General features: G+C 30.8%; 3 protein-coding genes across 3 annotated transcripts; 1 reads left to right on the top strand and 2 right to left on the bottom strand.

Annotated features, from left to right (window-relative positions):
• Positions 1-405: 405 nt before the first annotated feature.
• LOC113849660 (auxin-binding protein ABP20-like) lies at positions 406-1,395 on the bottom strand. Its single transcript, XM_027479717.1, has one exon. It carries the CDS (start codon positions 1,266-1,268, stop codon positions 642-644), a length of 627 nt encoding a protein of 208 aa, XP_027335518.1. The 5' UTR covers positions 1,269-1,395; the 3' UTR covers positions 406-641.
• A 5,906-nt stretch (positions 1,396-7,301) lies between these two features.
• Positions 7,302-8,835, top strand: LOC113851425 (growth-regulating factor 5). Its single transcript, XM_027481892.1, has 4 exons — positions 7,302-7,568; positions 7,712-8,174; positions 8,261-8,601; positions 8,715-8,835. The coding sequence occupies exons 1-4, from the start codon at positions 7,367-7,369 to the stop codon at positions 8,717-8,719; spliced, it is 1,011 nt and encodes a 336-aa protein (XP_027337693.1). The 5' UTR covers positions 7,302-7,366; the 3' UTR covers positions 8,720-8,835.
• Positions 8,836-15,961: 7,126 nt separating this feature from the next.
• Positions 15,962-17,288, bottom strand: LOC113850074 (formin-like protein 14). Its single transcript, XM_027480410.1, has one exon. It carries the CDS (start codon positions 16,868-16,870, stop codon positions 16,391-16,393), a length of 480 nt encoding a protein of 159 aa, XP_027336211.1. The 5' UTR covers positions 16,871-17,288; the 3' UTR covers positions 15,962-16,390.
• Between the last annotated feature and the right edge of the window lie 4,635 nt (positions 17,289-21,923).

The raw sequence follows: 21,923 nt of genomic DNA, 5'->3' as shown, positions 1-21,923 counted from the left end.
AGCATTTTTCAAAGGAATATATATTAGCAATATACTATTTATCACACTTTTTATTATTATAAAAGTATCACAATCATATTTTATAACTTAATAAAAATTTTAACCAATAAATAAAACTATATTAAAAGAATGTGTTAGAGGAGTATATGTTGCTAACCTTCCTTCTTATATGAAAGATTAAAATTAAATTTTAAAACAATTCACCTTTCCCCCCTGATAATTTGCAGAGAAATTACAAATAAGCTACTAATCAAACTAAGTCATATTGTCATGGGTTTTAACTTAATGAAGTGCCATAAAAAAGGCATAATTATGAGACGTGTGGAAAACTGTAATTAAAACATGCATGATAAACGACAACTTGCATCTTTTAAAAAGAAAGGGCACAATGTGTATCAATCAGTGAGATTTGGATAAGATTCTCCAACATCATCGGCAAACCCTTTAAAGCATGGCTACACTCAAACCTTGACATTTAATTTTGGAACAAAGAAATGGAAAACAAAGTGAAACAATTTAGTACTCCACATTATTGATACAAGCAATTCAATGACCTAGAGACCTGAGCAAGTAACAAATTGAAACAACACAAGGAATTAATTGAGCTAAATAATAACAACAATTCACAAACATATTTAAGGCTAGCCACTGCCCCCAAGAGCACCCTTAAGCTTCTTTACTATAGCAGGATCAAGGAAAGTTGTCTTAGTCACTAAAGGAGTAGAGAAGTTGCTGGCAAACAGTGCAAAATCAAGGATTTGAAGGCCAGGGTTTGCACTACTGAAAATAGCAAAAGCAAGGGCCTTTCTCTTACCAGCAGCTATTTGGAAATGCAACAAGCCTTGTGGGAATACCATAATATCTCCCTTCTTCAGTGTCTTCTGATAAACTGTGTTAGCTGATGATATAAACCCAGCAGTGATATGGCCTTGAGTCACTAGAAGTAGTTCACTGGCACCAGGATGTGTATGCAGTGGGATGACACCATCAAGACCAAGGTCTAACCTTGCTGCTGAGAGGTCAAGACCATTAACACCTGGGAATTGAGCAACAAATGCTGGTGTTACAGCAGCATTGATTATGTTTGAGATGTTTCCAGATTCAGATAAGTCAAACACAAAGTCATCCGAAGTTACATTGATAGGTGCCTTGCAAGGAAAGCCTGCAGGGCCTTCTGCACCCTTGAGATCTGCTACACAGAAGTCTTGGACAGCAGCATGGGAAGTGGATAAGAGAAGAAAAAAGAGGAAAACAGTGTGAAGAAGCATCTTGGTGGAGTGAATTTGGTTTGAATCGATAATGTGAGAATGGCAAGTTACATGATGTTATTATATATAAGAGCTTTCTTGCAAGTTGAAGTCTTAGGTTATGCCCATGCAGCAAATAATGACAAATGCAAAATGAGAGCCTTACTAGCAATTTATGATTCGGTATAACATTCCAGCTGAGAAGGTCCCCCACTGTGGCACCAGACAGAGAAAAATGAAAAGCTATTTTCATAATTAAATCATTTGGTGAAAAAAGAAAGCACCTATTAATTATTGACAACATTTTGAAAGGTCAATCAGATAGGAAATATATTGAGGTTGAATAAAGTGCTAATTAATCAAATTTTGTTATTGTCAAACTGAAAACAATTGATGTTGAAGTTGGAAAGTCATTGCTAGCAATTATTGTAACACATATCAATCAATCTACATCGGGTGAAGATAACAGCCACAAATGTGTCATGTCAAGCAATTAACTATTAAATTAATAAGTTCTTAGACAAAGCAATTATTTTCTTTAATTGCAGAGAATTCTGAGATATTTTCACAGTGCTAAAACAAACTATAACAGAATGAGCGAAAACGGAAACTAATAATAAGGATGTGGTCCAAAATCACGTGGGGAGAAGAAGAGGAAGCTCATGAACAGACAGTTTTTGACAGCTAAAAGCTTTGCTGTTCTTTCAATAGGAACCATGTAAATGAGTGGAAAAGAGGAAAGCCCTTCATGCTAAGATATCTTATCACTATCATCCGGTATAGAAGACCTTATTGCATAACCAAATGGTAAAAAGGAATATTGCATTCCCGGTTTGTCCTTCATGGTGTTAGCTTTTGGCGAGGACTTCGCAACTAAAGATTTTACATTCCAATTAGTTTCTAAAGAAGCAATGGAGAATATTGGTATAACACTAATGAGAGAACCAGTGATCTCAAGTATAATGGAGGTTTTATAGGTTTGGTATCATATCAATTATCAAAGAATTAGTCTGTTAAGTTATTACCTTCAACTTTTAATTGAAAGCCCATAATTTGTTATTAATTTTATATAAATGCACTATGCAGGGTTCCTTGAAGACAAGGTATAAAATAACAAAGTTCTGCAAAATTAAGATCTCTTTCTGATAGTTTGTACAATGAAAGAAGCTTCTCAGAAGTTTACTGAGATTTCTTGTTCACTATACACTACAACTCTGGCCGTGAAAAAGATTTTTCCCTGGTTTCCTTTGTATTTTACGCTTTAAACTTTTATTGGACAATGACTAGGCCAAAGATCTAACGATGCAAAATGAATAATGATGATTCTGCCTCATATCATATCCTATAGATTCTGCTGTTTCACTGTTTCTAATAGTTTGTAATGTGTCAATTTCCTTGCTGTCCCTTAAAATTCTTTTCTAAAGGAAAACGAAAGAGGAAAGAATAGTGATATTTTAGTGGAACACAAAAATGGACATAAAGTACAAAAGCTCTGATGAGAATTGAAAGACAGTGAAACTGCAAACAAGTTACCATAGCATATATCCTTACTTAAATAAATAGGGACAAAAGGTTGGCTTCCTACGGAAACCAATACTACATGCACACAAAAGTTTTACTAAATAAATGACAATATAATCATTAGTGTTTTTGTCATTCTAGGCTTACTAGATATGCATGGAATATCCATTAATGTTGCAAGAAGCAAACACTGTGGATTTGGTTAATTTGAGTTCCGACTTAAGAAGATCATCCCACAAAGATGGTTGATACAGGAAGGTCCCCTATGATCAAGACAGTAATTAAATGCACTAGGACCAAGCTTTCTTCCACTGCTTTCAGAGCCAACTGTGGCATTACAGAACATAAATTTAATCAAATTTAGAATGCAAAAATTATGATAGTGCACCCATTTGAAGAAAGTTGGAAAACAAAACAAGAGGAAGTCATTGGTATGAGTAATTTGATGAAAAAAGGGATAAAGGGATATAAGTGTGTGAAAGAATCATAGTATGAAAAAAAAAATTACTTTTTTTAATATTAATAACAAATTGTGTTAGTCAGACAAATAAAGTTAATGTAAGAATCCATTTAATTTAAGATTTTTTTCATGTTTATTTTAAGATTTATCTGATGCAACTGGTCTATCTTTTTAAAGTGAGTTGTTACCCTTTTTTAAACAAAAAAAGAAAAAAGAGCTATACCATCAATTATATTTGTTCATGCTCTGAAGCGGAAACACTAATTGTTCATTCTCATTTGTTCTGCATTTTTTATTCTTGTTGACTTCTTATTGTCCAAGCCGTGCTTTTTAATCATTATTTTAATAAACAGTCTCAAGCACAGATTAAAAAAAGATGAATTGGCATTATGTTAAGTTAGTTGAATTTCACAACATGAATCAATGATTCTACATGAAAAAGACTAGCCGAATTTTGTTCATTTGCTGTTTGTGGAGGGATTTTCGCTGTAACTCACAATGGACAATTATCTAGGGATTTAGAAGATATTTATGATTTTAAATAAACTAATAAGGTTTGTACAGCACATCTCTCGTTAAAATGGTGATGTAGTTGAGATTAACTGATGTAGATGCTGAGGATTTATCACTGGCACTTATTGATTTGAGTCACTTAAGAATAATTAAGTTGTATAGAGTTACTTATTCATTTGTAACTAAAGTATTATTATGGAGTAAATTAACCTGATAAACAGCATGTTAAAAAGAAATTAAATGGATGAGCAATGGAACCAAAATGTTAATGAAAGACCATATGCTGACGTGGTAAGATGTTGATAAATTAATTTAATAAATTAATCTAAATTATAAATCGATGTCCTCTCTTTATATTAAAAAGTAGAAATGATATGGTAACTCATTTTGAAACAAGCATCTAATAATTTATTTAGAATCGATTATTTTTCTCACACAAGATCATTACCACAGAGACTATAAAACAAAAGAAAGTGGGCCTCAGATGAAGACAAATGAAAAAAAAATATATATTAAAATAATGTAAAATCTACGACTGCAATGTTTCTGTAAAGCTAAAGTTACTGTTTTAGAATAGGTTCTGTCAACAATAAAATTATAATGTCCTGTGTACACCACTGACTCAGCTTAGGGAAAAGTCGGAATTGGATCAGATATGCAGTTTATCACCTTCTGTTTAGTTCTCTGCTCTGCACCCATCAAATTATAATACCAAAAAGCATCTTTTTAATATTAAACTATTATATTTTAATAAATTAAGTGCTACCATTTATTTCACAAAAAATGAAACTCATTATTTAGTTTTATACACATTTATTTGGCATTAATTTTATTCTTTAAAAATTCACGATATTAAATACATATTTTAAAAATTAAATAACTTATTATCATGCTCGTGTGATGCAGGGGTATATATAAATGTTTATTTCATATCATAAAACTATTTATATACGCGAGATTGATATTTTTTTATTTTCTAATATGTTATCCCAAAATTTAAAGACTAAAAAAGTCACCGTTTCCACCACATGCAGCTAACTTTTCTCTCACATTATGTGTGCCAAAATAAGAAATTTCGGCTTACATTTGACTAAAATAGAATTTATCAATTATCAAATTGTGCTTTCATAACTTTATGAAATATTCCAAAAGATTAAGTAGTGTCAATTGTCGTAGTTACATGAAAAAATTGTGAGAACAGACAAGTGTACGAGTGAAGTGTTTTGAATAAATATCAACATTTTTCTATTACCCATACAATCGTAAGTAGGCGTTGAAGGGGTTAAAAGCTTAACCATCTCTACCAAAGAAAAAGAAAATATATTCGTTTTTTAATTTTATTTTGACTAATAAAACATTTGTTTGACGAAAAATAGTCTAATAATACAAACATTAATATGTTAGCCCATTTGTGTAAACTAAAAGATTCTCTTGGTGCTTTTTCTCAATTTTTCTGCAAGCTTTCTCTTTTTCTTCAGAGAGATGTTATTATAAATAAATATCATAAATTATTTTCATAAAATGTCTATCAATTATTGTCAAAGTTCATTAGCCAAACAAAAATTGTATGAATAAAGATATATGCAAGTATAAATAATTTTTTATTTAGATATTACTTTTTGGTTTTTTTAATATTTGTCTAAAAATAATATTTTGTGTATAATATATACTAATAAAAATTATATATTTTTCTTAGATTTTTGAGGAGAAACATGAGTTCATAACTATAACCCAATTTAAACTGAGTTGCTGTAAAAAAAATTTTGGAGAAAAAAATATTTTTTTATAAATTAAAATCAACTTATTTATCTCATATTTTTAAAAAAAAAGAAATTTTAATTTATAAAAATATTTTTAATCAAACTGAGCATATATCTCAAACTTACTACCACTCTCCCCTTATTTATTTTCACATTGTATATTATTCTCGATTCCCCGAATTGTAAAATAGAAGAACGATAACGAATACAACTTGAATAACCCTTTTGTTTGACACCCGATCTCACAGCAAAATTGAAGATCATCCCTCACGAGATGAAGTCACAGAAGGGAAAAGGTATCCCTTTCCCCAAATACGGGTCGAAAAGGATCTCACCATTAAATCAAGTGAACTGCTAAAGGAAATTAAGTTTTTGGTTGATAAAAATGAATTCATGGCAGAAGAGCAGAAGGGTGTTTAGTTTTGAGTTAAAACACATACAAATTCGCATTCATGGAATATTTAATGTGTTTTCAAATATACATACAAAGAAAAAGCACTTGTATGAGGGAAAATGATAGAAGTGGGAGCGTAGTGTGATTCGCATTCCCAGTCAAAGGAAAGAAAAACCTCTTATAAATCGCAGGTGATCTTTTGAATTTTAAGGCTGCAGCGAGTCAGGGAGGAAATACTTCACAAATAACAAAAATGGAAAGAGATAAGCTGAAGGGAAATGTAATTCAGGAAATTTTTGGGTTAATGAGTGAAAGGATCAGTTAGGTGTGTCAAAATAAAGGAGGAGAGCATGTGTTTTGGGGCAGAGCAACAGAGTGTGAACAGTTTTAACCTCAGAGTGCACTTTCCTGACACCCCCTCTTCAGAGAAAGACAAGTGCTTTCAATTGCAAGCAAACAACTCCGAACCTCCCTCTATCCGATAGTCTTTTACTTCCACTGTCCCAACCAGCTTCAATATCTTTTTTCTTTTCAAAGTTACTAGTAAAAAATAATCATTTATATTTAATTATTGTCACCTATGTCATACTTTAATGGTTAGTTGCCACATAGTTGGGCTTGGGATTATCATGTTTAAATAGAATAATAATAACATTAACAAAAAATGAAACTAAAGGGTTATGACATATTGACATGACGGTAGCCAATGAGAGGTTAGAGGCCAAATTGATTGTAACCCGAATTCCACTTAAGAAAGTGAGATGCTTATGGGGAGAAAATGTGAAAAAGGAGAAAGCATAAATCCGTACCCAAAAAAAGCATGATGCAGCTCTAGGCTTGGCCTCCAAATCTATCAATGAGATAACGCCACGCATGCTTAAGCCAAAAAAGATTAAAAATGACACGTACGAGACTTTCTCATATGCAAAAGTTACCATACCCTCGGATTGCAAAAGAGATTGATATTGCTGAGCAGCTTATAATCGGATGGATGGCATGGCACTATTTTCCATGACTGATGTGGAGACAGCAAAACCAAAGGTGCATGGACTAACATGCATTTGAATTTAATTTTTCTTCTTTCCTTTGTACATTTGTTTATGGATTTCTGTAAAGATGTCAGAGACAAGGGCAGCAACAAAGGCAGCTGCAGAGAAAAAAACAGAAGCAACAGAGGTGCAGTCATTATAAGAGCAGACTCACTCACTCACCCATCCACCACATTAGAGAAATAGAGAGAAGAAGAGGTGGCAGAAAGCCAGAAGCATCATCAGACTCTCACACCCCATGCACAGGAGAAGAAGAAGAAGAATCTGCAACCCATTCAATTGAAACACCCCCTCTTAGTCCCTTACCATACCCACCAAAAAAAAAATTGCAAATTTTTGTTTTTGTTTTTGTTCTTGTTCTTTCTTCATCAATATTTAGGGAAACATACACATATTCTGTCTATCTACGTTGTTGTCTCAAAATGATGAGTGCGAGTGCAAGTGCGAGTGCAAGTGCAAGAAATAGGTCTCCTTTCACACCAACTCAGTGGCAAGAGCTTGAACAACAAGCTCTTGTTTTTAAGTACATGGTTACAGGAACACCTATTCCACCAGATCTCATATTCTCTATTAAAAGAAGTTTAGACTCTTCAATTTCTTCAAGGCTTTTCCCACATCATCCCAGTAAGTGTTTTGCTAGCGTACTATATATTCTATACTATTATTGGTTTTTTTTTTTAAGTACACTATTGGATATTATTATATGGCTACTTTTTATGCGGGACAAATAAAATTTAGAGCCTGGTTTGTCATAACTCTGGCTGCAGTTGGGTGGGGATGTTTTGAAATGGGATTTGGCAGAAAAGTAGACCCAGAACCAGGAAGGTGCAGAAGAACAGATGGCAAGAAATGGAGATGCTCAAAGGAAGCATATCCAGACTCAAAGTACTGTGAAAGACACATGCACAGAGGCAGAAACCGTTCAAGAAAGCCTGTGGAAGTTTCTTCAACTACAACCACCGCCACAAATCCCTCCTCTCAATCTTACAACAGAAACCTTTCCTTGACCAATCCCAACATCACTTCACCCTCTTCTTTCCCTTTCTCTCCATTGCCTTCTTCTATACCTTGTGAGTCTCAACCCTTTTCTCAATCTTACCAAAATCCCTTCTTTTACTCCCAATCAACCTCTTCTAGACCCCCGGATTCTGATTTTCCACCTCAAGATGCCACTACCCATCACCTTTTTATGGACTCCGGGTCTTATTCTCAGGATGAAAAGGATTATAGGTGTGTACAAAAATACTACTTGTGTTCTAAAAGCTTTGTTCTTTTTATTGATTTTGTGTTGTGTTCAACTTGATTCTTGCTACTAGGCATGTTCATGGAATAAGGGAGAGTGTGGATGAAAGAGCTTTCTTCCCAGAAGCTTCAGGGTCTGCTAGGAGCTATCCTGATTCATATCAAAACCTATCAATGAGCTCATACAAGTCCTATTCAAACTCCAGCTTCCAGAACATGAATGATAACCCAAGACAACAAGAGCAACAACAACAACACTGCTTTGTTTTGGGAACTGACTTCAAATCAACAAGACCAAGCAAAGAGAAAGAAACCGAGACAAGCCAAAGACCCCTTCATCACTTCTTTGGGGAGTGGCCCCCAAAGAATACAGATTCATGGCTAGATCTTGCTTCCAACTCCAGAATCCAAACCGGTGATGATCCTGCTTCCCTCTCATTATCATACCCTTTTTAATATATTCTATTATACTTCATGTTTTACCTATAAAATTATTTGTACTTATTGAGTCTCCTTTATCCTTGGCAGATTGAATGACGTTTTTTATTTTTATTGTTATTATGATGAGCTGGTGGATACGGCCAAGGAGACTTATAGATAAAGATCAATGTTTTGTGGCTGGGGTGAATTTTCTTTTGCAAAAGGTGTGATGTTATTGTGTTATGTAGGGGACCACAGTTAGATTTGTGTCTTTGCTTTGCATGATATTTATATATTATATATATGCTTCTTTCTTTCTTCCCCTTGAAGAAAAGTGAAAAAAAAAAAAAACATGTCTCAGATTTGCTCACTATGTTGTTTGACTGGAAAGCATATTAAGTTGCTCTGCAGTCTGCTTTTAATGGGTGGTAGCAAGGACAATTCAAATTAGCTCTGATGTTTGTGCTTCTTCTGAACCTGTGTTATGTGCATGGACCCAGCCAGGGAACATGTGCAATGAATATTTGCATATATTACTGCTACTGTTAGGACTAGTAGGATGCGACACTTTCCAACAACAACAAATTTATCTAACTCATCCAATGGACTAGGTTTATCATAATTGTTGGTTTCGTTGAATATTTACATTTGATTACTTGTGTAAATAAAAAATATTGAATATATTTTATATTTTAAGATAATAAATACGAGTTTAATTTTAGTGTGTTGTAATCCTTTACATTCTCTACTAATTATAATATGTTATAAATATAATTTTTATATCAATTATTACAAAAATGAACTATTTTTATTTATGTTACAATTTATTATTGAGAGATAATGTAAAAAGTGCATTTAAATTAAATTCAATAAATATATGATTTTTATAAAATAGTAAAAGGGGTTATTAAGAAAAATATGGACATGGCAATGTTTAGATTTTGCATTGTGCAATCAACTTAGGGTGTCTGGGTAAGCGATAATAGAACATCATTCTTCATAACCCAAATACTTTAATGAATAAGATCTAGGTTAATGCAATCTGTGGAGTAAAAGCGTTTGCAATCTTGGAGTTGTTCAAAGATCTTTAACAAAGATAAAAGTGAAGAAGTTGCAGCAGAAGAGGTACAATGTGCCAATTGTACTAGTTATTCTCTACCCCCGGGGGTATTTATTTATTTGCAAATTACAGTGCCCTCATGAACCACCTTTTGTGAAAAATGTAAATATTACTAGCATGCCAGAAATCAGGTAGGTCATCTAATTTTTAGGTGAATCCATTGTTGAAAGATATTAATGGATGCATAGCTCAAAACCAGAAGTTGAAACGTGTCAGAAAAGGGGTGATGATAAACTTATTTAATACAATAATATATAATGTTTGACTAGAATTTAAGAATTTAAAGAAGATGATTTTTAACTTTTTAAATAAAATTAATTTTAATAGTTGATTAAATTTAACCTGAAAATTTGAGGTTAATATTTTTTAAAAATCAAATTATACTTAAAAGTTTAAAATATGAATTTAATTAACTATTTTTATACGTGTTATAAAGGAAAAATAGAGTAATTAACTGTTGATTTTCCCATGCTAATGTGATTAACAGCTACTTGTACTACTATGAAGATATTTTCAAGACAGTTCCTAAAGTTGTGGAAAGAAATCATTGCTAATTACTAGTTCTTTAAGCTTTCTCTTACTTCTATTTTTATCACCAACTTTTTAAAACTTTTATCTCAACAATTTTCTGTCCAAAAAACCGCATGTTTATAATACAAAAAAAGAGAAAGAGAGAGAGAGAGAGAAAAAAGGTAGAAGAAAAGAAATCACTCTAAATTGAGGATATAATATACTTCTAGCAAATGTGCGAGAAACTATCAATTTAACCTAGTACCAAAATTTGCAAAAGGGCATGTTTGTTTTCTAATCAGTGAATATACGAAAATGTATTGCAAAATAAGTGATTCATAATCACAACATTCTAGTGAAAACAAGAAAAGGGCCAAATTATGCAGTTAGTAGAATATTTTTATTTTCAATCACTATTTTTATTGTTCGACCAAAATAATCTAATTTGAAGTAGTTTAAATTATATTAATTTTTTAGTCTTGTTTTTTTAATGCAATAAATAAACTCTAAAAGATAATATAAATTAAAAAATTAATTCAAAATGTCAAATATCTTGCCCAGTAATTGTTACCCGTATAAAATTAATATATTGAAATATTTGTATGTAGCAATTTTCTGCTAAATAAATTGATTCCACTGAATAAACACAATAAGACCTCATACGTTGTGTTAACTCTAAGTTTCTTATAATTTATTTTAATTTAAAATAAAAAAATATGAATAACAAATTAACAAAAAAGTAAAAATTATTTTAAAAAATTTAATTTTTGCCCTTTAACTTTTCCTTCTCCCACCTTTTCAACACGTGTCAAATAAGAAAAGTAATTTAAATTCCTCTTTCCCTTTATTTTTTTAATCAAACAAAAAAAATTGATATAAATATCTCTCCTTTTCTTCCCCTTCTTCCACCAATCAAATATACAGTTAAAGTTGAGCCAACACAATTCATTGGTTACTCCAAATTTCAGCCATATTGGACAGTAAGTTCAAGGTTTTCAAGGTTTTAAAATGGTAGCTGATTGTTGCAGTTGAATAAACCTAGCTATTTTCACATGAAATTTGAAAATTAACAATAATATCTGCGGGTAATGTTACCTTAATATGATTAAAAAATTATCTGGTGATCTGAGACCATATAATTCAACTCACTCATATTATGTCATATATTAAAATTTTACTGTCATATCGAAATGTAAATAACTAGAATCAAGTAAATTTAGATCACATTGAAATTTCTCAACCTGATTAATCTCCGAAGAAGCCACACAGACATTGACATGCAGGGATGAAACAATCACAAATATTGTTTATACATTATGCACAAAAATATCACCCATGTATGTGTATATATATATATATGAGAAAAACAAACTATGTGGGCCAAAGAAACCCCTGATATGCCACGTGTAAAATTCTAAGCTATATATCAACATCAATCTGCTAGCATACATAATTGTGAAGTCTGGGAATCAAATAGACATAATAGCAGCATTACTCTTTCAAATATCGATTAAACACGTGATCTGAGCTCAATTAAAATTTAAAAGTTTAAAACATATTTAAATCTAAAGCAAATATGGTAAGTGATTTACAGTAGATGAGTTTGGTAAAAATAGTATGATTAATTGGAGAGAAATAAAAGGAAAAAGATGATGGAAAGTTGAGGAGGGAATTTGAAGTAAAGGGGGGTGGGAGAAAGAAAGAAACAAAGAAATGACATGCAAAAATGGATAAAGAAGGGCACATAAATGAAAAGAGAGGTTATAACTCTTTGAAGCACTTTGTAAAGTCCCCTAAAAAATGACCTGTAACTTGTACGTCTTTTATTTAAAGCATTAAGAGCAAGTGCTTTTAAAATCAATCACTTTTGTAATCCTGTTTCTGCTTTTTGTCCACCTAAGAACGTGTTTGTTTTGGTCGTAATTTGACGCGGGAAAATAATTCATTTTATTGAAAAATGACATATTGTGATAAACGTAGTCAAACATGACCTGTTAAATAAAAATTGAGCCTACGCTCTTATATTTGTAAAACAAAATTTATACCGTAACAAGAATCTCTTCACATTCATTCATTGAACGAGCTTGATGCCGTATTACCAAAGGTTGGTTTGTTTTATATTTTAATTAATAAAATTGATGTAAAATCAATGTGTTTGGAAATGATATTTTCAAAATGATTAGAGGAAAACGGATCTTGTTTGAATGATAAAGTAAAATTACCTTTGAAGTGTAAATATAGATATATTTCTGGGGTTCACACCCAAAATCATTTTATTAAAAATTTTTAAAAAAATGCCTCTATTAATTTTAAAAATATTAAAAAAATTTCAAATGATGTCAATTAATGTGAGAGTTTGTTATTTATTTTTTAATAAACACTATAGATGTTGGTTTGTTTTAAGTTTTAACACTCTTTGATGCCCCAATATTCATGTGGACTCAAACGTACTGAAGACCAAGGTGCATTGAAGCCCTTTTTTGGGTGGATTCTCTTTCTTCCTTTCTTTCTTAGGTATAGGCATATTGAGCTTTGTCACTTTTTTTGGTCAACCTCGACCTTTGTTACTAATATTTTTGCCTTTAATTTTTGTGTGTATGACGATTACCTATGTTTAAGCCCAACAAAATGGTGGACCTTAAAAGGGGTATACAAAATTGGGCTGTGTTTTATGTTCATACAAATGTGAATCGGATCTGAGATCAAGTAACAGAGTGTTATTGACAAGAAAAATGTCAGGGTGTTCAAACAAAAGTAAATTAGACATAACTCACATGCATGTTAAACAAGCATAAAAACAAATTTAGTAGGTAAATAGATGTTGCAAATGAAAAATAATTGTCGTATACTTTTGGAAGAAATAATTGCTGTTTGTCATGTGACTCTCAGTTGTTGGTAGATAATTCACGTAATACAGTATATTGTACAGTGGAATTTCATTTAGCATAGTCAGCATATGCAAGCATAGCATTGAGTGAAACCTAGTACAGATCACATTCAATTAAAGTGTGCATTATGTTTCATAATAACGCTGAGAAGAATTTGAAATTAAATTGTTCTAACTGGAATAGTTTACATTCTAAATTTCCATTCATTTTCATCTTCAAATTCTCAGCTGTTTACTTGTTTATTTTAAATCAACCGCATCTCATTTTTATCTAGTGTAACTAAATCTCACTCTTTCCATACGGGTGATAAGAGTGATTTTGTTTGGTAACATTCTTTTGACTTCAAAATCAATTATGAACTTGATAGAATTGAATTGATTTGGATAAAAGTCGAAAAAATTAGTTTTTTGTTGAAAAAGTTTGATTTTAAGTATGATATTCACAAAATACATCAGTATGCTTTGAAAATAATTATAGTTTATAACTGAAGTAAAATTAATTCTCCCCAACACATCATTTTTAAATATTATTTCTAAGTATAAATCAATTTTGAAACTCTAATTCTTTCCATTTTTATTTTATCATAATTAATTCTACTAAAATTTATAATGAACAGACTCTTGTTCTTTTGTTCTATGTGCAAAGACTAACATAGCTAGACGAGCACACATGCAATAAAAAATTGGGGGTGTGGCAGATTATTGTTGCATAAGAAATAAAAATCAAATACAAGCAACTCTTGCATGTTGGACCTATTACTCACCATCAATTAATAGTTCATCAAGTCAAAAGTCTACAGTTCTTAGATATCTTTTCACAAAGAAAAACTTGCATTAGTAGGAAGCTTCCATCTATGTATATTAGCACTAGAAATGAGGACAAATTACTATTAAACGAATATCTTTACAATTAAAATTATTCGTACAATTCATACAAAATTTCCTACTTTAGAAAATATAACTTGTATGCATTATCAGTATAAAAAATTTTACACTTTCAAACAATTAAAACACATTGTTCATAAAATTTTCATATTAATTATTACAAAAAGTAATAACTTTTATTAGTATAATAATTCATAATTAGATAACAAAAAAAATCTTTACACTAATAAATTAAATTCTAAAGAATATCCATTGTCTAGATAAAAATGTCCAAGTCTTTAACATGTGTGTCCTGTAAAACTTTTTAACACGCTGCATCCCACATGACTGGCTAGAACAAACTCAACAAGAAATTTATAACCTTGGCAGTTCGAGGACATCAAACGTGAAAAAGGAAATTACTTTGAGCGTTCAATGAGACTGAAATCACATTTAGGTATAGCATCATAAAAAGGGGTCACTTTTTAAGTAAGCATGAAAATCAATTTTTTTGCAAGACATACATGCCTTCAAAAAATTACACTTTTTAAGTGTAACATGGTCCCAACTACTACCGAAATAATATTTATACTTGCTATTGTTATTGTTCAAGACCTTTCAACTTTTTTCTAACTTTGTATATGCATTTATACCATAAATATGGTTGGCAAGTTGAACAAGAAAAGTTATCAAATGAATACCATACCCGACTTAACAGCAATGAACCTACTCAATTTAAGTTCCATGAACGACAAACTCAGATCCCAACAATCAAAACATCAGGCATGACAAATATATTGAATTAGCTTTCTTCATTAGCATCATAATATTCGGTTCAGATAATAAAATTTTATAAACTAGGAAATATCTATACGGAAGTGTCAGGGTATTAAAAAAAAAAAATTCAACTTCTTTTCCATGTATTGCACTTGCTGCTTTAATATAAAGTACAATTGAGTACCAAACATATAATCGGTAATTCCTACCAAAGTGATACCATAAACTAGGTTTCTGCAACTATACACCGACCATCTAAAGAGAAAAAGAAACTCCAGTAAATGAAAAAATGCATGTGCAATGAAAGTTTAAAATGCCTTCTTTATAAAAGTTCAACAAGTTTGTAAAGCCTTGTATCCTAGTTATCAAAATTTGGTGAATCTAATCATGCATGACACATCATGATCCAACACAACAACAAATTAGACTCTAAAATAACAAGCCACTAAGTGCACAAAGTTATCCAAACACAAATAGAAATCCAGTTGATTTTTTAGTGCAAATTAATGTTAATAATAGAGATAGTAATTACACAAACACACTGCATTCTTCAACATTCACCATCCAAATACCTAACATCTAGTGGCTTAAACAGAGATGACTGTCTAGATAAATACAGAACGTAATAATCAAATGCTACAGTGCAAACAAGTTTAAATATGCAATTTAAGCATAAATCCAAACATGCACTCAGTATGTCTGGATTCACATTGAAATGTCAATAGATCCACGTTTATTTCAACGTTACTAATTATAACTTCTGCATTTAATCCACTTTTTCAGGATTTTCAAGGTGGTGGGCTAAATGAATCAAACAATGACCATAATGTTTCATAAACAACCTACTTACAATCATATAAATAGTATTCTCAAAAGGCAAGCTTCAAAAATCAAATTGTGAACAACCTCGAGACATACACAATACTCCATGTGGAGGTATACACCTAATTAAGGTTGAGTTTAACTTTAAGCCCCTTTGAAGCCAGTTAGCGGTTCATTTTCTTATCAGGTAGCAAAGCTGAAAATCATCTCTAGCTATCACCCAAAGACAAGAAAAGGTGATGTCTTTAGAGTGCGCTAAACAGTAGACAACAGATTCCGTTTGAAACAACCGAATAATTAATCACAAAAGTCGTGATTTAAACTAGACACAAGGACAAATGCTGATATTGAACAATCAGACATCAATTGGGGGTGAAAAAACAAAGAATATAAGAGTTTGTCATTGTTAATCCTTCAAAGATTCCTAACATCATTGTACACTGAACAAGTTAGAGAAAAATGAATTAAAAAATAAAAGTACAGGGAGCATCTTTTCTGTCATTATAGGCCAATGTAAAGAAACTAAGGAAAAGGGGGGTAACACGAAGCGTGAAGGAAACGTCAACTAACAATACCAATATACAGAGTAATGTCGAAGGCCTAAATGATGGCATCAAAATGCACACAATTCGTGTTCCAATGATTCCACAAATCCAATTCTTCCCAATGTCGCTTTTTCATGTTCTTCACAGATTCTGCAGAATCTCAGCCAACATCCCCCTTCCCCAACTATAACGTATTCAGCAAAGAATTTCAACCCATTAAATTAAAAAAAGAATTGATGATAAAAAAAATATAAAATTTTCAAGGACAAGTCTCATATCTGTCACTTGTCTTCAAAAGTTGCCTTCTCTTGATTACCAAGAACACAACCATACCAACCTGCATGATTGCCGCAATGCCCACAAACAAAAGCCCAACCTTTTTCCCCGCATTCATCCCCTGTGGGGGCGGTGGTGGCGGCGGCGGCAAGTGGACGCGGCGATGGTGATGGTGTGGCGGCGATCTTCTCAGTTTGGGCTTATCGTTCATGGAAGAATACTGCGGCGCCGATCCGGGCGAAGGTGCAGGACCAGGCGTCGGAGGAGGTGTTGATGGAGGCGGCGGAGGTGGCGGAGGAGGAGGAGGAGGCGGCGGAGGTGGCGGTGTTGACACCATTAACGCAGGTGAAGTTGATTTAGCACCGTTGTTCTCATCTTGCATCCGGGATTGGACCACAGACGCATAAAAGCTAATAACAAAACCGAAAATCAGAAAACCCAAGGGTGAAAACGATGAATCCATCGATTTAGAAGAACGATTCGTATATCAATTAGGGCTTCCGGTTCCAAAGGGGGGTTTCTCCGCATCTACCCCCTTCTCGTCGAGGTATTACCCGATTAAAATTAAACGATCCCGTTGAATCTGGACCCTTCCAATCGAATTGGGTCGAGCCCAAAATCCTCTCTTTCTTCTTCTTCGGCAGAAAACAAACGCACCCTCTAATCTGCGATATCTAGGGTTTTTCCAGAAATAAAAAAAAAAAATGCGGTGCCGTGGATGAATGTGTAGAGATGGATGAGATAAAACCCCTAGAGAGATGTGAGTCGAATTTCTCTGGGGTCTCTCTCCCACCTTCTCAGAAATTGGAAGGGGGGAATACAGTTGCAGAGAGAGAGAGAGAGAGTAAACGCGGGGTTCAACGGTTGGGCTAATTTAGGCGAGTGATGAGGTTGTAACATGGAATCTTAGGACCTGTCATGACTCACGAAGACACAGGGGGAGATAATGACGTGTCATAAATTGTGGGCCATTGTATTGCAATGCACTGTTTGATTGTGTGGGACCCCTTTTGGTATAATGGTCATGGGTGGGTGTGATGTGGAGAGGAGAAAAGAGGTTCCCTGTGGCTGGGTCCATCATCATTTCCTTCATTATTTGCCCCTCCAATTTTCATTTTATCATCCATTTGTAGGACCCCAATACCCCAAACTAGGATTGCAATTTGGAGATTGCAAACCATTGATCCCCACCTTCACTAAACCAAAATCCTACCTTCCATTTCTGTCCTTTCTTTCTTTCTATTTCTATCCTACATTTATCAATTCTATTATCTTGTCATGTTTAGTTAAAGAATGTTATGTAAGTGTTTCTTCTGTTTAAATAGTAATTTGTTCACCTCAGATTCTAAAATTTATTTTTGTAAATAAATATATTCAAATCATCAATTGAACTCACAAATTTAAGAGGAACAAAGTTCTTATAAATTTTCTTTATTTGTATTGACTACAACAGTCATGGCAAAAATTTAAGACTTGGTTGTCATTGTTCTAGTTGCTCCTTTTTTTATTTGTTGATTTAGTTATTTGGATTTCTCTTTATGTCTCCAAAGTATATACTAAGTGTTTGGTCACTGAACGGGAAAAAAAATAACTATTTTTGTTATTTTTTTGTTGCTTAATTCAATATCTTGTTCTATTTTATTTAAAATATTATTCTATAATTTTCAATCTGTGTGGTCACAGCATATTTTGATTTTTAAACATTATTTGTAAACAATAAATTATTATTCAATAATTTATAAAATAATATGTTTGGAATACTCGTTAACAAGACTATTTAATATAATATATTATTTTAAAAGACATTCATCTTAAAAAAAACCTTAAACACTATTTCGTTTAATAAATTATTTAAAACACTGAATTTGACAAATCTAATTACTAGCTTCTAAATTATATCAATCTTTGTAAATTTATTTTACTCAGAATCAACACTTAATAAAAAATATTGAATAAAATGTGTCATTTAAGACTCGTTGATTAAAAAAAAAAAGATCTCTTAATTTTTGCTTTTGCTTTTCCTTCTCTATTTGTGTTACTATCCGGACATGTTTTAATTATTTAATTATGATTTAATAATTTTTTTACTACCCTTCTCTTTTAGACATATATTTTCAGAATTTACATAAAAATCAATTATCATTTTCTATTTTTCGTAATAAATGATCTCTGACATAGTTGTCGGCTTGTATAGCATATTTAATTGTGAGTGTGAATATCCTATTGTTTTTTTATTGATGTTTCTTAAATTATATTTTGTCACTGAACCAAAAGACTAATTTATAATTCATTGGTAATTTTGTAATACTGAATATATAATTGATATTATACAATAAACAAAAATTTGAGAATTATAATAAAAATTAAATGGTAACAAATTATATTAAAAATTCGTATACAGGCCATTTTTTATTTAAAACGCGTGAAATTACCTTACCATCTCTTCGTTTAATAGCTCTAAATATATATTTCTCAGTTAATCATGCATTTTGTATATTTTGTGCCGCATTTTCTTATGAATTCATATATGATCTAAATAATATAATTTTTCTGTAATCAATTATTTATTTCAAATAATTTTAAAATTTTAAAAACTTATAATAAACGTTTTACGTTTCAATTTTTTAATCAAAATTATTTATATAAACTTTACAATCAATATTAACTTCTCCATATTTCAATGTAACAGAATTTTCTTGTCGTGGCTCAATACAGCTGTTTAACATACCTTTAGTCATATATATGAGTGAATTCAGAATTGACATGACAAAGAAAAGCCTTCCTAATAATTGATTCAAATAAAAATATATATATTTTGGAATTTTCAATTACTATCCTGAGATATTTATAAATATTTATTTATTAAAAAAAAACTCTGTCTGTCTCTTTTTTATTTATTAGTTCTTTTTTTTTTTTAAAGGGAGGTCTCAAGTCTTTTGACTGTTCCATGATGTGTGCATATGGGACTAAGGAATTTTTGAGCCCAAATTTGTGTACTAAACTCTAATAGTGTTTGGGCCGAAACAGTTGTAATGGAGCTAATGGGTTCATCTTTCATTTCTGAAATTGTTAAAAAAAAAAGGATCGAACAAATCTTGAACCTGTCGCACCATTCACCAATATATCAAATATTAGTAGTAGAAAATTTAAGTTGCATCAGATGTTAGATATGAAAATAGAAATATAGGTAATTTATACAGCGATTTGTAAAATAAAAGCGTATTTTATGTACTTTCGCAAAATAATTATAATCATTAATTTTATATTAATACACAGTGAGATTAATAATTTATTTAAAAAATATAAATACTTTTTAATCTTTAAAATATTAAAAAATAATCATCATCAATTTAAAAATATATATAATATTCTTTTAAGTTTGTAAATACCATAACAATCACCTATAATATATTAAGAAGTGTATTAAGAAAAAAAAAATGTATAGACAACACAATATTTACGTCAATTGACAACAAAAAAATAAAAAATGTATACGTTGCTTGACATGGGAGCTAATGCAACTTCGATGATTTTAAAGAATAAAGGTTTTACTCTTAGCGTTTTCTTTTCAAATAATGATCCTTTAAGTTTTGAGCTAAAGGTAATTTTTTTAAAGTTTAATTTATAGAGTTTTGGAGAAAAACAGTTATAACTTGAGAGTTTTAAAATGAAAATTTGATATAATGATTTGATTATAATAATTAAAAATTTGAGGAATTAAATTTCAATTAAAGTTGTTAGAGAACTAAAATAAAAAATCGTATGTTAATCATAAAAGATAGATAAAAAAATAATTATATACAAAAGATAAAGTTGCAAATTAAGTATATGAAAATCTAAAGTTTCATGTTAAATTAATTGATAAAAACTGAAAATCTTCATTTTAAAAATGTTTCAATCAGTTACTGTTCCTGAAATTATTACAATTTCTTGTTTTAGTTTTATTCAATTATAATTCCTATATTTAATAAAAACGATATTCCCTCGCGGAAGCATAAAATCACATGATTTATATATTTTTTAAAGAATAAAATTAAATCAATTTCCTATAAAAATTGGAACAAGATATTCTAAATTTTTATATTTAAGAAAAAAAAATTAACGGTTTGAGATATGATATAATACACAATTTATTAAATATTTTTAATTAGCAATCTTATTAAGAAATGTTAAAATTTTTGTTGGAATTCAAATTTAATACCTTATAAATCTAAATATTATATATTATCAATTACTTAAAAACTTTTAAAATAATCATTAAAATAGTCAAGCCTTTTAATTTTAACAATTTATAATTAAACGATGTATAATATTTTTTTATCAATATATTTTAGTTAAATATTAACCAAATTGTCTCATTAAAATATGTGATATATATTTAGAATCATATAATTTTCTTTCATTCCTTTTTTTTTTCTTGCATTTCTAATAAAGAGCTAATTAATATCTCAAAAAATATTTATAGATGAACAATGATTTCTCTTCTAATATTTATTAAAGAGTTAGATTGTACATTGGGGGAAAAATATTGTGAGAGATCTGCCGATCTTATTCGTTTCAAATACAATTACTTTTAAATATTTGTAATTTGAAGAATAATAATAATAATAATAATAATAATAATAATTTAATTAAGATTTTTTTCCTTGTTAGTTTTAGTTATATTATTATAAAAAATTATCAGTAATTTTTTCAATTAGTTTTAAAATTGGACGAGTTAAATACTTTAGTTCTTAAAATCATACTTTTTTTTTATGAAATATTGAATATACAAAATAAGATTCAATTTAATTTTTAATAAAAAATAAAAATATTTTTTATATAAAACCAGAAATTAGTTGTTAAAAAACCTACATAATTAATAATTATAATAAAATATAATAATTTGTTTAAGTTTATAAATTTGAGTTGATGCTTTTCTTTCTCACAATATGTTACGTGTTAACAGAAGAGAATTAAAAAAAGAGTGTAGAAGATAAGAGGGAAATAAAGAGCAAGAAGCATGTTGGGGGAATCCATGTCCCCAGCCGCAGAAACGCAGTCTCTTTTTACAGTATCATCCCAAAGGTGTCAGCTAACACTTGTCCTATTGCATTATGCATTGTGCACCTTTCTCTGTCTCAACAATAAATGGCATTATCGTAATTTCAACCCTCATGCAGGGACACTAGGTGGTATGTTGGAATTGTTGAGACAAAGTGAGTGAGGCTTTGAAATCAATGAATAAAATGAAGGGAAAGGGCACTGAGAGAGAGAGTGGTAAATGCATGGGCCAAAATAAAAGAAAAAGCCACACTCACCCCATTTTGGATTAAAAAGCAACTTCATTGTTTATTGCACCCTGGTCCCATCGTTTTTCCCTTACTTCACTTTCATTTTCTTTTTTTTCTAATAATAATGATAAGATTATTAGAAAGTGCAAAAGTTTTGAGTTTGAGGACACTGAACTGAAGAAGGGGTGTGTGTCTAAGTGCATTACGTGCCAAAACCTTGGAAATTGGGGCTACATTTCTTAC

This window comes from Abrus precatorius, unplaced genomic scaffold (genome assembly GCF_003935025.1).
Source record: "Abrus precatorius isolate BTA unplaced genomic scaffold, Abrus_2018 Scaffold9, whole genome shotgun sequence".
In the NCBI taxonomy this organism is placed as follows: Eukaryota; Viridiplantae; Streptophyta; class Magnoliopsida; order Fabales; family Fabaceae; genus Abrus; species Abrus precatorius.
This window is presented reverse-complemented; position numbering and strand designations above follow the sequence as displayed.

Coding starts and splice junctions, on each gene's coding strand:
- LOC113850074 (XM_027480410.1), bottom strand. CDS start 16,870: ATGGATTCATCGTTTTCACCCTTGGGTTTTCTGATTTTCGGTTTTGTT.
- LOC113851425 (XM_027481892.1), top strand. CDS start 7,367: ATGATGAGTGCGAGTGCAAGTGCGAGTGCAAGTGCAAGAAATAGGTCT. Junction 7,569..7,711: donor GCTTTTCCCACATCATCCCA/GTAAGTGTTTTG, acceptor CTCTGGCTGCAG/TTGGGTGGGGATGTTTTGAA. Junction 8,175..8,260: donor CAGGATGAAAAGGATTATAG/GTGTGTACAAAA, acceptor TCTTGCTACTAG/GCATGTTCATGGAATAAGGG.
- LOC113849660 (XM_027479717.1), bottom strand. CDS start 1,268: ATGCTTCTTCACACTGTTTTCCTCTTTTTTCTTCTCTTATCCACTTCC.